At 33.1% G+C, this 14143-nt stretch overlaps 1 protein-coding gene across 1 annotated transcript; it reads right to left on the bottom strand.

The window, feature by feature from the left end:
* Nucleotides 1-9823: 9823 nt before the first annotated feature.
* LOC128390609 (uncharacterized) lies at nucleotides 9824-13486 on the bottom strand. Its single transcript, XM_053350353.1, has 4 exons — nucleotides 12927-13486; nucleotides 12776-12864; nucleotides 10882-10974; nucleotides 9824-10605 (listed from the first exon to the last, which is right to left on the bottom strand). Exons 1-4 carry the CDS (start codon nucleotides 13484-13486, stop codon nucleotides 9824-9826), a joined length of 1524 nt encoding a protein of 507 aa, XP_053206328.1.
* Nucleotides 13487-14143: the final 657 nt, after the last annotated feature.

Below are 14143 nucleotides of genomic sequence, written 5' to 3'. Positions count from 1 at the left end.
ATGAAACGTGTTAAACTTTTCCCTGACGCTCAAACTGGAATCATATCAGCTTTGAATAATTCAAATGCAAATTATTTCATCATAAGAAATGAAGTCAAGAGCTTTTCGTTAAGTAAAGGTCTAAGTTCAGCAACAATGGAAAATATTTTCGCTGGGATTCTACCTCGTCGATTAATCATTGGATTTGTTGAAGAAAGTGGCTATTCCGGAGACATAAAGATGGATCCATATAAGTTCGAGAATTTAAAAATAAAACAAATTTCTCTTAGTGTCGACGGAAACACAATACCGAGTATTCCATATCAACCAGATTTTCCTGATAATTGTATGAGGGAGTATGTAAATTTATTTCGTGTTCTAGGACAAGACGAAGGAATCCTCAAATTGACTTGTCTTATGATGATTACAAAAATAAAAAAACATTATTTGCCTTTGACATTGGTGGTGCTCTTGGTGGTGAGTCAGGATCTTTATCATTGTTAAAAAGAGGTGCAATTAGATTGGAAATTAGATTCACATCGGAAACAACAAAACAATATAAGATAATTGTATTTGCTCAGTTTGATAATTTGATTTCAATTGATAAAGATCGTAATGTTTATCTAGACTATTAATGTTAACAACAATTGACATCACTAGATTATTGAGGAAAATATCATATTTTGGTGGGGTATATCCAATAAATCGGTTACCATTAATTTTAAAAAAACCAAGGTCTCTGGTCATTAATCTTGATCCAAGCTATAGCCCTGGATCACATTGGGTTGCTGTGCACTTTTATTCTAATGGAACCGCCTTCTATTTTGACTCGTATGGCAGACAGCCGGAGGGTGAAATTTTAACGTTAATTGAACGATTTGCACCCCGAGGGTATGATTTTTCAAGGATGAAGTATCAAAGTGATTCAACAACATCTTGTGGTTACTTTTGTGTGTTGTTTGTTATCTTAGCTGATCAAAAAAACAAGTTTTTAAAGTTGTTTGAGAAATGTAAAACCGAAAAAAATGAAAAACCTTGAGTTACTTAATAAAAGCTTTTATTGATTAATTTTAAAATGCCCGTAGGCGTAAGAATTAATTTTATCGTTTAACAAATATCTCTTATCTTCAAATGGTGAAATTGCAATTTTTTCATTTTTATACATTGAAATTTTATGGTTCTCAGATCCTATCCTTCTTGTTATCTCTTTATGACATCGCTCTTCATATAAGCTTCGTTTATAGTCATCAAAACTCATTTTCTTTTCAACAACGGCTTTTTGTATCCCTTTTGCCCTCTTCTTTTCCCCTTTAGATGATTTAATTATATAAAGTTTGGGTTTAATCGCAATCACTTCATGAATTGCGTCACCCGCCATCTCATCTTTCAAGCATCCAATTTTTTTCTTATTTAAATTTGAATAGAGAGGGTGAGATTGGTCCAGGTCACTGAAATCCATAATGTCCTCAAACTTTTTCATATCATCAATCAGTGAATTTGTCTTGATCTCGAGAATGAATGAATCAGTATCGGAGTAAACCAAAGTTACATTGTCTTTATAAAATGATTTAAATCGATTATAATAAAGTTTGTATACATGCAATTTTGATATTTCCAAAACACTGAATCCAGCAACGATAGCTTTGTCCATCAACACTTTTTCAGGTTTTTTCTGAATCAAAACTTTATCTTCATTGAGTATTTTAAATCTTTGACAAAATGGATTTGCTATTTTTTAGTGGCAATTTTTTCACTCATAACTAGATCAACATTTACATGTTTTCTTTTATCCTCCATAAGTTTTCCATAAATACTATTAACAAAAAGTTTATATAATGATGATGTAAATGAGTCAACAGCTTGATGTCTTTTGAGTGTACAAAAATCTATGTAAGGTTTTAACCACGGTTTTTGTTTAAATGTTATCACTCGATGAATCTTATCAACAACAAGTCCATTTTGTAAATAGAATTTCAGATTTCGATAGTGTAAAACATATCGTTTTCGAGGTAAAAATGTTGATACAAGTTTTTCTGATGATGTTGGTTTAGTTCCTTGCATATTGAGTTGATTAAAGAGATTGTGAGTATATGGACTTAACATATTCGTATCAATTTTCATTCGATGAGGGGCCATTGGGAAATCGTTATGAAGATCGTGAAGAGATTCAGGGTAAATCAGATCGAGCTCTAAAATGTAACCATCATTTGCATCATCTTCGGTATTTTGAATCATCTGAAGTAACTCGTAATCATCTGACCAGTTGAACCATTTGTAAGAACCAAATGGTAATACATCAATCATTGCACTTCCATAAAGATTATTTACATCAAAGTATAATAGATGAATTTGATCACCACCATCATAACTAGGTGTCTCAGGATTATTTGCAATAGCATGACGTTTCGCTACAGTTGTAAATCCACCTCTGATTCCATTTTCAATCATTAATAACATATCAATTTGAGTGAAAAGTTCAATAGATATTTTCAACATTTTAAGTGCTGCTGCAAATGATAATCCAGGACAAGTCATGTAATGAGGTGGGTCAATCCCAAAGTCACTTAAACTTGTATCTCGAAAGTTTTCAAAAACAGCAGCTAACATGTAAATGTCAACTTTAAGATACAAATCAATTAAATCTCCTAATTTTGCACATTTAAATTGAGTCCAAATTCTCTCGAGTCTTTCATACATTTCATCACTTATGTGTGAATCATTCAGTGACGAATAAAACAATTCTTTAGATGGAAGATTAAGATCATCAAACTTTTCAATTCCTGTTAAATATTCATACGGAAGAGCAGCCTTACCCATAAGATCTTTTAAATCAATGTTGATCCATTCTTGTTCAAGAAATTTTTTCTTATCATCAATTGATAAGTTTTTACTCAATGTATCGAGAGAAGCAGGTAAAAATCCATAAGAATCTAAAAAGGCAAACTCATCTACATACCAACCAATGTATTTCTCCATAGTTGTAGGTATAATTTTGAGATTATCAGAAAATGATGTGCTGTTAATTGTGTCAATGATAATGTGACCATCATAATTTTTTAAATTGTGGAATATAATGGGAATTCGTGTTGGAATCTGATAATTAACATTACAATTATTATGAGCTGCACCTCTGAACTCTCCAGTGAAATGATCATGATCAGCAACTCGGTCATCTTTAATGGTTTCTCACATATCCAACAGTTGATAGCGTTTATCATTTCATTTTCTATTTGACTCGTCATCACTAAGGGTTTTTGAGCTTGACTAGTGTACAGAGCGGCTTTAGTCGCTGACTTTTTGATATTATCGAGAAAATCGGTGATTAAATTTTCACCATGTTTAAATTGTTTATCAATCACTTTTTTGTTCCAATCAACAACAATGTATCCATAACTACAAGGTAAATGAATGAATGGTTTCTTTGGATCGTCGGTTGGAACATTAAGACATTCAAAGTCACAATAAATGATGATCGGATGTTTGACCTCTTTTTTCAGATCTTTACGTTCACAAAAGTTCCGTCTCGGTTTATTATCAGTTGGGAACGGCATAACAATCTTTTGAGCTGGTTTAGTTGAACAATCAATCAAGTGTTTATCTAGTTGCCATTGAAATCGGAACCCAGAAAGACAACGTTCACAATGAGCTCGGTACCACCCGGTTCTTCGGTTCAAAAGTCTTTGAAAGTTTGAAATTGTATAATAATGATCCTCATACCAAAATAATCGAACGTGCTTGTTTGTTTCTGACTCGAAGTGGAACAACGTACTTTTGCTTGGTATCATACGTGAAAACACTAACACTGATTTCATTTTTAGATTCAAATTTGGTGATTTGATCTATGTCGACTTTCCCTCTGAACTTTTCGAAATTGTGACGATTGATAAATTGATTATATTGTGAAATTCTCGATGGATTATTTCTATTGTATACACCACACAACACACTGTACATGAAACAATCGTTTTCACATTCAATTGTTATTATACACTTTTTGTTGATTAGCTCCTGAGGTAACTTATTAGCATAACAACCTCCTCGGTGAGGTTTATACTTGGCAATCCAAATGGTCATTTCAGGAATATCCATGATCCAAAAACCACTACCTTTTTCAGTGAATTGATCAATTATCTCTTTCATTTCCAAAAAACTTCTATTGAATGAAGAATATCAGTTGCTGGTAAGAGTGATTTGAATACTGATGGAATATTTGTTTCAACAACTTCATCCATTCTCACTTTTTGAAACATAACATTAAGAAAAATCATGTATTTCACTGGACCTAATTCTTGTAATGATGAGAGGAGAAGATTGTAAAGTTGAAGTTGAAGTCTCTTTTTCACAAGATCAATGTCAATTAATCCATCCAGTTTACGTTGGTAAACACGGAAAACTTTACGGAAAGCTGAGTGTTTAAGGGTGAATGATGATAATGATTCCGATGGTCTTGGTAATTCCATTAATGATTGTGAAGAGCAAACATTTTTGTGAGCATTTAGTCTGAATTTGTTTGCAAAATAATGTCGACAGGAAGGGCATCTGAGTTTCACTTTTTCTTTGTTTTTTGTTGGCTTAACTTTTTTTAGATCACTGATGATTGATTCTTGCTCCAAGAAAATGTCCATTCGTCTATCCTCTGTTGAATTACACTCATGGGATAAATAGTCAATCAAAATTTCAGCTTCGAATTGACAACTTGGACAAACAAAAGAGTCCTTTGATTTTTTAGTTGGTGATTGGTCAAAAATGTCCATTCTTTTACAAAGACCGTCACAACAATGGTGAGATAGATAATCACCCAGATTAGAATAAGATTTATAGCAGCAAGTGCATTTCATAACCTGAAAATAGATAATCAGTTATACATTAAATTGTTACACGGTAAATGAATGAGAAATTTGTTTCGATTTGATTTTAATATTTAATAGTTATGCAAATAAAACTTCCAATGGTTTACACCTCTTCTCAATACAGAAATTGTTTCATTGATTTTTGAAATAAAAATAAAGTTTTTAGAATTTTTAGCTAATTTTTTTTTCGCTCTTTCAAGCTTCATAATCTTTCCATAGAGTTCAATAATTTTAGATTTGACTCTTCCTCGCATAACAACCTTTCGTATTCGTCTCTCTATCATCGAACTCCTGCCATAGCTGCTCGAATCTTCCTCCATCCAATTCCATCGGGTCAAAAGAAAAGTTGCCTATGGTGTATCTATTCATTATTTGTTCAAACTAAAAACAACAATTAAATATTAAAATCAATTTGACTCACAAAATGTTAAACTTACCTCATGAGATAATTCCATTTTTCCGGTACGGTTAACTTACAATTAGATCCCCAAACACTAGAAAGAATAAAACTTAAATGAGAAAAAAACATTCAAGATCTTGGATTTTATATCATCCTTGACCGTTAAATTAAATTTTGAATTTCAACCACTCACCGTGCATCATTTAATTTGAGGCGGAGCTTAACCTCTTCAAGTTTTTCCTTGGCTGATTTATGTTTTTTATGATTGACAATTATATCTGCCCTGAAATACCCTCGTACTGAATGATAATATTGTGTGACCTCTTCAAAATTACTATTCCAGGTCATAAAACAAAAAGAAATTTGTTTATCGGTAAATAAACCTTCATATTTTTTAGGATTGAAAAAAGCGATTTCAAGAGAGAAGGCATATTTGACAAATTGTTGATTCATTTCTTTTGAATAACAATAAGTTCTGGTGGATGGAATAAGATTAATCGGTTCAAAAAAAGGGCGAATTTTAGGTTCGATGTGCCATCCGCGATTCTTCAGATCCTCACGTTTAATTCGTTCCACACAACCTGGTTTTCGAGGTTGACGATCACCATCAATATCAACACCAACAATATGAAGCAAAATATTCCGTAGTTTTGAGAAGCACAAACCGCAATACACACACATCCATTGATAGCGCCAGTCTTGATTACCTGAATGTTCATGAACTGAATAAAATATTGAAAACACAATTCAATGTAAACAATTTAACTCACCGTATGGCGAGGAAATGACTCGCATTTTCGGTCGAAATTTGGGTGGACAGGCACGATTAATTAGTGGGAAAAGATCAAATTCTTTAATACCACAACATGGATTATCGAACCGAAAAATATCATGAGGATGACGATTTTTTTCCTCTTCTACTAACGTTTCCTTAACACAAGAGAGGTAAACTTGATTGCTGAAAGCCATGATTAATAATGCTGAACTTAAAAAAAAATCTAGGATATATAATGAATTTTTGCACACGAAACAGAACTTTAATTGTTAATTATTTTTATTTTTTTTCTTTGAATTCATTGAACTTTTTTACAAAATGTAGAAAACGTTTTCTTATTTCAATGAAAAGATTGTTTTTCATGTTAATTAAAATAACATTTTCTTCTGCTGTTTTATTATTGTATTCCAACTCTGTCTCAATCATTCGCTTTTGAACGTAAATTGAGGCAAATCCTTTCATGAAATCTTTTGTCCATTCTTCATCCATTTGGTGTGATGCGTATCTCATACCATTCAAAATGACCCAAAACTTTTGGTCTGTCAATTGTCACTCTTCTAGTGATGACTAAAAAAGAAGAAAAGAAGAAAAGAAATTAACCGAAAAGATTTATAAAAATGAAACTTACCATGGTGAATACAATCGGTGTTAGTGAAATGTTGTTGAATGATAGATTATGGTGAAAATTTTGTTGTTTTATACTTGAATTTGTGAAGAAAAAGATTTAGTACCGATAAAAAACGAGAAATGTAAGATTTTCTTTGAACAATTTAATTAAATGAAAAACAAAAAATCAAAATCAAAACAAGATTGAAAAGTAAAAACTAAGAAAGTTAAAAATAAAAAACAAGTAAAAAAACAAAAAATAACAAAAATAAGAAAAACAAGAATAATAAAAAACCAAAATAAAAACCAAAATAAAAAATAATAATATTAGGTCAGTCAATAAGTCCGCGCGTTTGAAAGGTTCGCAAGGTCACAAAATTTTTATTTTTGAATATATTCACCATTAACATCTATACACTCTTGCCACCGAGAAGGTAAAGCTAAAAGGCCAGATTTGTACCAAGAGGCCGCTTTTGAATCGAAGAAGTCTTTTACCGCTTCTTCGATCTCTTCCCGCGACTCAAAAACCTTCCCCCTCAAGTGTCGTTTCAAATTTCCAAATGAAAATAGTCAGAAGGGGCCAGGTCAGGTGAATATGTGGGGTGGTTGATTAGTTTCCACCCTAATGAGGTCAAAAGGGCCATTGTTTCGCGCGCTTTGTGAGGGCGGGCATTATCCTGCAGGAAAACTTTTTTCCGCTTGTCCTTTTTGGCCTTAAAAATGGAATCAACCTCTGATATTTGAGTTCTATATTCTTGAGCATTGATGGTAGTACCTGTTTCCATGAACTTTAGGTACACAATTCCTCTACAGTCCCACCATACACTCGCCATGACCTTAAACCCCATCCGATTCACTCTGACCCGCTTACTGACCTGCCGCTTGTCATTGACCCACTCTTTTGATTCCCAATTAGTCTCAGGGTCATAGCCATAGATCCATGTCTCGTCCATAGTTAGTAAATTATTAATGACCTTGGTGTCGAACTTGTTATACAAGGTCAAAGCTTCCGAACAGCATGTTACTCTATTCATTTTTTGCTCATTGGATAGCATGTGTGGTACCCACATTGCGGTCAATTTTTTCAGGCCAAGTTCGTGTGTGAGAATCATATGCATAGTACCATGAGATACATTGAACATTCTTGATAGAAAATCAATGGCCACCTTCCGGTCAACATCAATCACATCCTTGACCTTGGCCGCGATGCCAGCATGGTCCACTTCCGTTGGCCTTCCGGTTCGCGCATCATCCTCTATACTTAAGCGGCCATTTTTGAAAAGTCGGTACCATTTTCTTATAAAGGTAACTCCAGGTGACTCATCACCATAGGTATTTTCAAATTCTGACCTCACTTCACTTAGCGACAATTTTTTTAAAACTAAGAACTTTATCACTGCTCGATATTCGAGGTACTTCATGATGGTTAAAGGCTTATAGAAAACTGACCAGTTGACCTAAGGTCATGAAAATTCAATGTGTAGGCCTCAAGAGTGACCTCTAGCGAATACCTAAAAGTGACCTTTCTATGTTCATCGGGACATGTCAAACGCGCGGACTTTTTGACTGACCTAATAAAAATGATGAAAGGAGAATCGAATCATTCTGTGGTAAATCGGGCAACGTGAACTGTACCAGGCTGGCGGTTGGCATAAAATTGCAATTTATAACGTCGATATCCATAATAAAGAGCAGCTTCCAAACTTCTAACCTGGGCCGCTAACCAGATGTTGTTCCAGGTGCTTTTTCCATTTGTTTGTATTTCTATCTCTATCAACTTCTTTCTCATAAATTTGGACATATAATAGTCCAGAAAATCAGACCCAGCTTGCGTTTGCCAGTCGTCCACCATGCTATTCAACATAAAAAAAGCTCCAGAATAGCTTGTCATCAAGTCGCCATTCCTTGGCCAAATCCGGAAATTCCTATGATTAAAAAAGAAAAGATGAAAAATTAATAGTAAAATTAAAGCTAGGCTGATGAAATAATACTTACATTATGCATTGGTGGATAAAACATAATTTCCATTTCACAAATCATGATGGATGAAACTTTTTGATATGATTTTTATTAATTTCTTCTTTTATATGATTTTTTTATTGAAGGTACGTGATGAGAATCAAAAAATGATAATTAGTGGAAAAGTTTCAATTTTAAATTATGTTAGTAATGTAAGCTTAGAAAAGTTACATTGAATCAAATTTGAAACCTTGCGGGTTAAATTAAACAGATTTTACAGATAAATAATTTTAATGGATCAAAAGGAAGATTTTTATCGCTAGAAAAATAGTTAAATTAAGTTCAATACCTTGCGGGTAAAATTGATAGTAAAGATAAGTTTCAAGGTTGATTTAAGTTTGATAAAAAGAGTTACATTGAAACAATTTGAAATGCTTGTAAAAGCTAAAGCAGATAAATATCATTAGTTTCAAGTAAAAATCTGTTATTCTAATTAAATAAGCGGTGGTTTGCATTTGAACTTTGTTGTTGAATTTTAATTAGCACCTCTTGATGATTGAACTCTATTAATCATCTCGAAAATATTGAAATATCGCTAAACCAATACCTTTGTGAAAAAGACAAATTTACACTTAAGTTAACATTGGTGTGAGAGAGAAGACAATGAACTTTCTGGTGCAAATTTTGATGATAATTTATTGTTGACTAGACTCTATTGATCATTTCTAGATCATTAACAATTCACTAAACTAGTAGCTTTGGATAAAAATTAGATTTGAACAAATTTGCACAAATTTACACTTGAGTTAACATTTGTGTGAGAGAGAAGACAATAAACTTTCTGGTGCAAATTTTGATGATAATTTATTGTTGTCTGTACTCTGTTAATTATTTCTAGACTGGTTACAAATCATCAAACCCGTAGCTTTGGATAAAAGTAACAGAAAAGCTTCTGGTACTCTGCAGGAATTGTGAAATCATCATTTTCAGGTTCATATCCATCATCATAGCATATAATGCTAGCCCATGGAAATTTATTTGGTGCAATTGTTTTCCATCGGTTTGGACACCGTTTGCTCGGTATATTTTCTTCTGTTCGTCGCACATGACAAGGAACGTACCAATATCTCGAGTTTTACCATTTTTTGTTATTTCTTTTTTACCAAAAAGATGACGTTTTAATTCAGGTAATTCTGTCATGGTGACATCGCAATAATTACATGAATACTTGAAAGGAGCTTCTTTCAACTCAAGTTATTGTCGCTTAACCTCCTCATCATAATCCATTGGTACACTCTTTTGATCAGCAAATTTTTTGAATGTTTCATATGCAATTTCTTTTTTCGGATCTAAATCTTCTGGGTCAATTAAATCTGAAATCTTTCTGATCTCATGGTAAGTTTGCCATGTTAATAATTCATTATCTGGTGTTACTGTCCACATTTTTGTTTTACAAGGGCTTAAAAGACCTGGGGCAGCTCGAGCTTTCTGAATAATTTTGTTAATGAATGTGGATTTATTTGTTGTTACATCTTCATTGTTAAGAGATGCAGGTGACCATGTTTTTTCATAAGTAGGTGAATTGACCGCAGATGTTGATTGCTCGGTTCTTTCAGAGACAATCGCAGTTACCGTGAATGAAGGTTGTCGTACATCATTTTCATTGTTATATCCATTATTTCCATTAACTTCATCACCTTTGTCACCATTACCTCCGTTACCATTATCTCCGTTACCTTTATCTCCATCACCATTATCTTCATTAACTCTAGCAGAATTAACTTCATCAGAATTACCTTCATCACCATTACCTCCGTTACCATTATCTCCATCACCATTATCTTCATTAACTCTAGCAGAATTAACTTCATCAGAATTACCTTCATCACCATTACCTCCGTTACCATTATCTCCATCACCATTATCTTCATTAACTCTAGCAGAATTAACTTCATCAGAATTACCTTCATTACCTCTATTATCATTACCAGCATTAACATTATCATTACCAGCATTAACATCATCATTAGCACCATCTAGTGTTGAATAAATAAGCAAAAAGAAAAAAATTATTTTTTGACTCAAGTGAGATTCGAACTCAGGTAAATTTTTCAGCAAGTGCTCTAACCACTGAGCTAGCTATTTGGTTTTTCAAAAAAATTAAAAAATGTGATGACTATTCTAATGTCGTGAGAAAAAAAATGACGTGTGGGGTTTTTTATATATATATGAGGGTCGCCCCATTTCTATTCACTTCAATAATAACAATAAGAATAATAAGAATAATAAAAAAACAAAAGAAAATGATTTACTTTGATCAATGACCATGTTTTGTTCATCCTCATCTTCAGTTGAATCTGTTCCACTTCTTGTTCTGGCTTCCATACCATCAGTCATTACACATGCTGAATAATTATTAAGAATGAAAACAATTAAACAATGGAAAAAGTGTAACTGGTAAACAACTTACCGAAGCTCAGTAGTATTAAAAAAGGAACTTTTTGTATAAACATAATTAACTAATTGTTTTTGGTTGTTGTTGACAAAGATTGTTTTTCAAAAGGATCATGAAAATGAACTATATAAATTTTTGTTTACAAATGAAACAAGTTCTAAGAGTAGTAAAGTTTCAGTAACTTTAAGACAAAATGCGCGCTTCTTTTGAATTCAGTTAATTAAGCTCTTGCTTATAAAAAACATATCCCCTTTTATCATTAGTTTTTCCCCCACTTCCGCTTCTGGCTGAGCCAGAAGCGGAGGTTTTCATACTACTAGAATTCACCCGATTGCAATTGAGATAAATCTTCAGCTAATTATAAACTACAACAGGAAAATTTTCAATAAATGAAAGTGTTATAATGTCGACTAAAGTGAAGGTCAAAGGAAAATTATCTGCATATCTTGAATGGTAACCAAGGAGATCGATAATTAATTTCCTCGTGTCCATTGACAATAACGAAGAAAATTACCATTCGGATTATAAACTTTGGTTGTAAAACAATCAATACATGAATTGATCAGAAATCCGTGTTGGATTATAAATACAAAAATTCGAAAGATAGAAAAAAATGTGGTGTTTTAAAAGGGCCAAAAATCGTATTTTCCCATTTTTTAGTAGGTTTAATCATACTGGTCTAAAATTGAAGACTTTGTCTTTATATAAATTTTATTTATTCATGTTTACAATTAAATATTTGAGACAACAAAAAACTAGTGAAAGAGAAAGAGAAAGCTGAAAAATGACAGAGATTTCGAATCAGAATCAGAATTTGAATTTGATTCAATTTAAATTCTATTTTACTTTCATCAAACCAGTTACAGTCTTTTGGCCATTAGCCACTTTCTTTTGTTTTGAATTCCAGGTTGAAATACTTTGAAATCTTCTAGCAAAGATAATAGAAACTACAAGGATAACGATAATCACGCTGCTTGTCACAATTAGCGGAACTAAATAATCTGATCTTTCGCTCGATGTTGATGGTAATATAGAGGAACATCGATCGTAGAATTTACTGGAGTAAAAATTGGCCTAAGAGGCAAATCTCCAATAAAAATCGAAATGGAACTTTTATCGTTTAGATATTGATTTAAGAGACTCATTTCTCATTCCTTTTGTTTGATTGGGAGTTACGATAGTCTTGGATTTTTTATGATCGCTCTTGGAAACTTTTAAATCAATTGATTTACTTTTTTTGCTGATTAATTCACGGGAATGCGATTTCAAAAATAGTTCTGATTTAGATTTAAAATCTAACGACGATTTATGTTTGCTTCTTATGTCAGGTAGCGAGCTTTTGGATGGAAGATTTTTTGTCTTGACCATTGTGTCCGGAGCTTTTTTGACCTCAGTACGACGAGTATAAAATAAAACAAGTACAACAATAGAGATGATAATAGTACAAATAAGTAATATTCTCAACAGGACAAAAAAAAGTGGCAGTGAACTGATGGTAAAAACATCACTATATGTGATCAAGTTGTCGAGTTCTAATGTTTGAAATGGACCTTGTCGTCTAACCAGAAGGATCGATAATCGATATTGACCAGAATTCACCCGATTGCAGTTGAGATAAACCTTTGACTGATTATAATTCACAACAGAACAACTTTCAATTAAGGAGTATGTTGCATTGTGGACTAAAGTGAAGGTCAAGGGGAAAATGTGGGAATATTTTGAATGGAAACCAAGGAGATCGAAGTTCAAACCAAATGTTGGTTCACCAGAAACGTAGTCTGCTTGGATATTAGTTGGGCTGAAACATGGATTTACTGTTTGATTCGTGAGTGTAGTTTCTCTGTAAAAAAGATGATGGATTAGAATTAAATAGAATAAAAGAGTAACTATTCAAATTATTACCTCGAATCAGTAGAATCTGTATCGCCGATTGAACATTCACCCGATGTTAATGAACTTCCTCGTCTCCATTGACAATATCGAAGAAAATTACCATTCGGATTATAAACTTTGGTTGTAAAACAATCAATACATGAATTGTTCAGAAATGGACACAAATTAATTGAGTCGGTGTAAGAATACTGATTAAATGTAATTATGACTTGTGGATGAGTAAAACCGTGATAATAAATTTGTGACATTGTTCGATTTAGATTGTTGATATTACGATGATCGAACGTCCTTTCGATTGGGTGGGTCATTGTAGAATAACTTTCATTGACAAAGTGAATTGAATATCGATATCTGGACACGTCACTGTTAGAGGAGAGAACGAGGAAAACATAACCTGGAGTCGCATCAAGAGCCAATGGAACAAAATCAACTATTCGTGTCCAGTTTCCCGTTAGAATATCTGTAAGATGATACCCGGTAAATTCTTTACGTATTGACAATGTTTGTATATCGGCTGATTGGGAAAAAGAGTTACACTCTGGACCAGATTCGTTGAACAGATCAACCATTCAAAAAGTTTCCGCAGTTTGACAACCATTAGTTGGCCCTCCAAAGTCACTCAGCATCAAATTAAATGGAATCACTTCAATATGATCGTTTCTATTTTGATTATATGAGAATGTAATCAAAGAGAATGAAGATCCATCGCTCATGATAGAAAAAGAATCAACACATCGAACTTTGTCAATCGAACCATAACGTTCATAAAATGAAATAGAATGAAGTTCAGCGTAGAAATATCTATGTAACCTGTGATCGCCCATGTTGATTAATAAGTTTGATAGTTGGGAGATGAAGTAGACTGGCCTTAGGGGGTCAATTGTTAGAAAGCCGAACGAGTAAAAGTTTTCATTAAACTTGAAGGTTTGAAGAATTCGAAATTAAATGCGAATAAATTAGCTCGCGAATTCGTTATATTGGATCCTGACATTATTCCGATCTCATAAATTGAATCACTAATGGAGAGCCACCGATGAGTATTTAGTGATCCTGCAGAAAAGGGCCCAGCTATTAGTTCAAAACCAATTTCTGGAATATAATCATAATGAGCGAAATCAGTGCTGCTCTTGCCTTGCAATAGGTAGTAATTGGGTCTACGAGAATAAGCTGGAGCAAAATGAGTCGCGCTTCTTTCTTCACCAACTGCGCTAGGGTCCGAGTTGAGA

This window comes from Panonychus citri, unplaced genomic scaffold (genome assembly GCF_014898815.1).
Source record: "Panonychus citri isolate SS breed McGregor unplaced genomic scaffold, ASM1489881v1 Contig00124, whole genome shotgun sequence".
NCBI classification, from domain to species: domain Eukaryota; kingdom Metazoa; phylum Arthropoda; class Arachnida; order Trombidiformes; family Tetranychidae; genus Panonychus; species Panonychus citri.
Note: the sequence above shows the minus strand (reverse complement) of the source record. Positions and strands in the feature narration are given on the sequence as shown.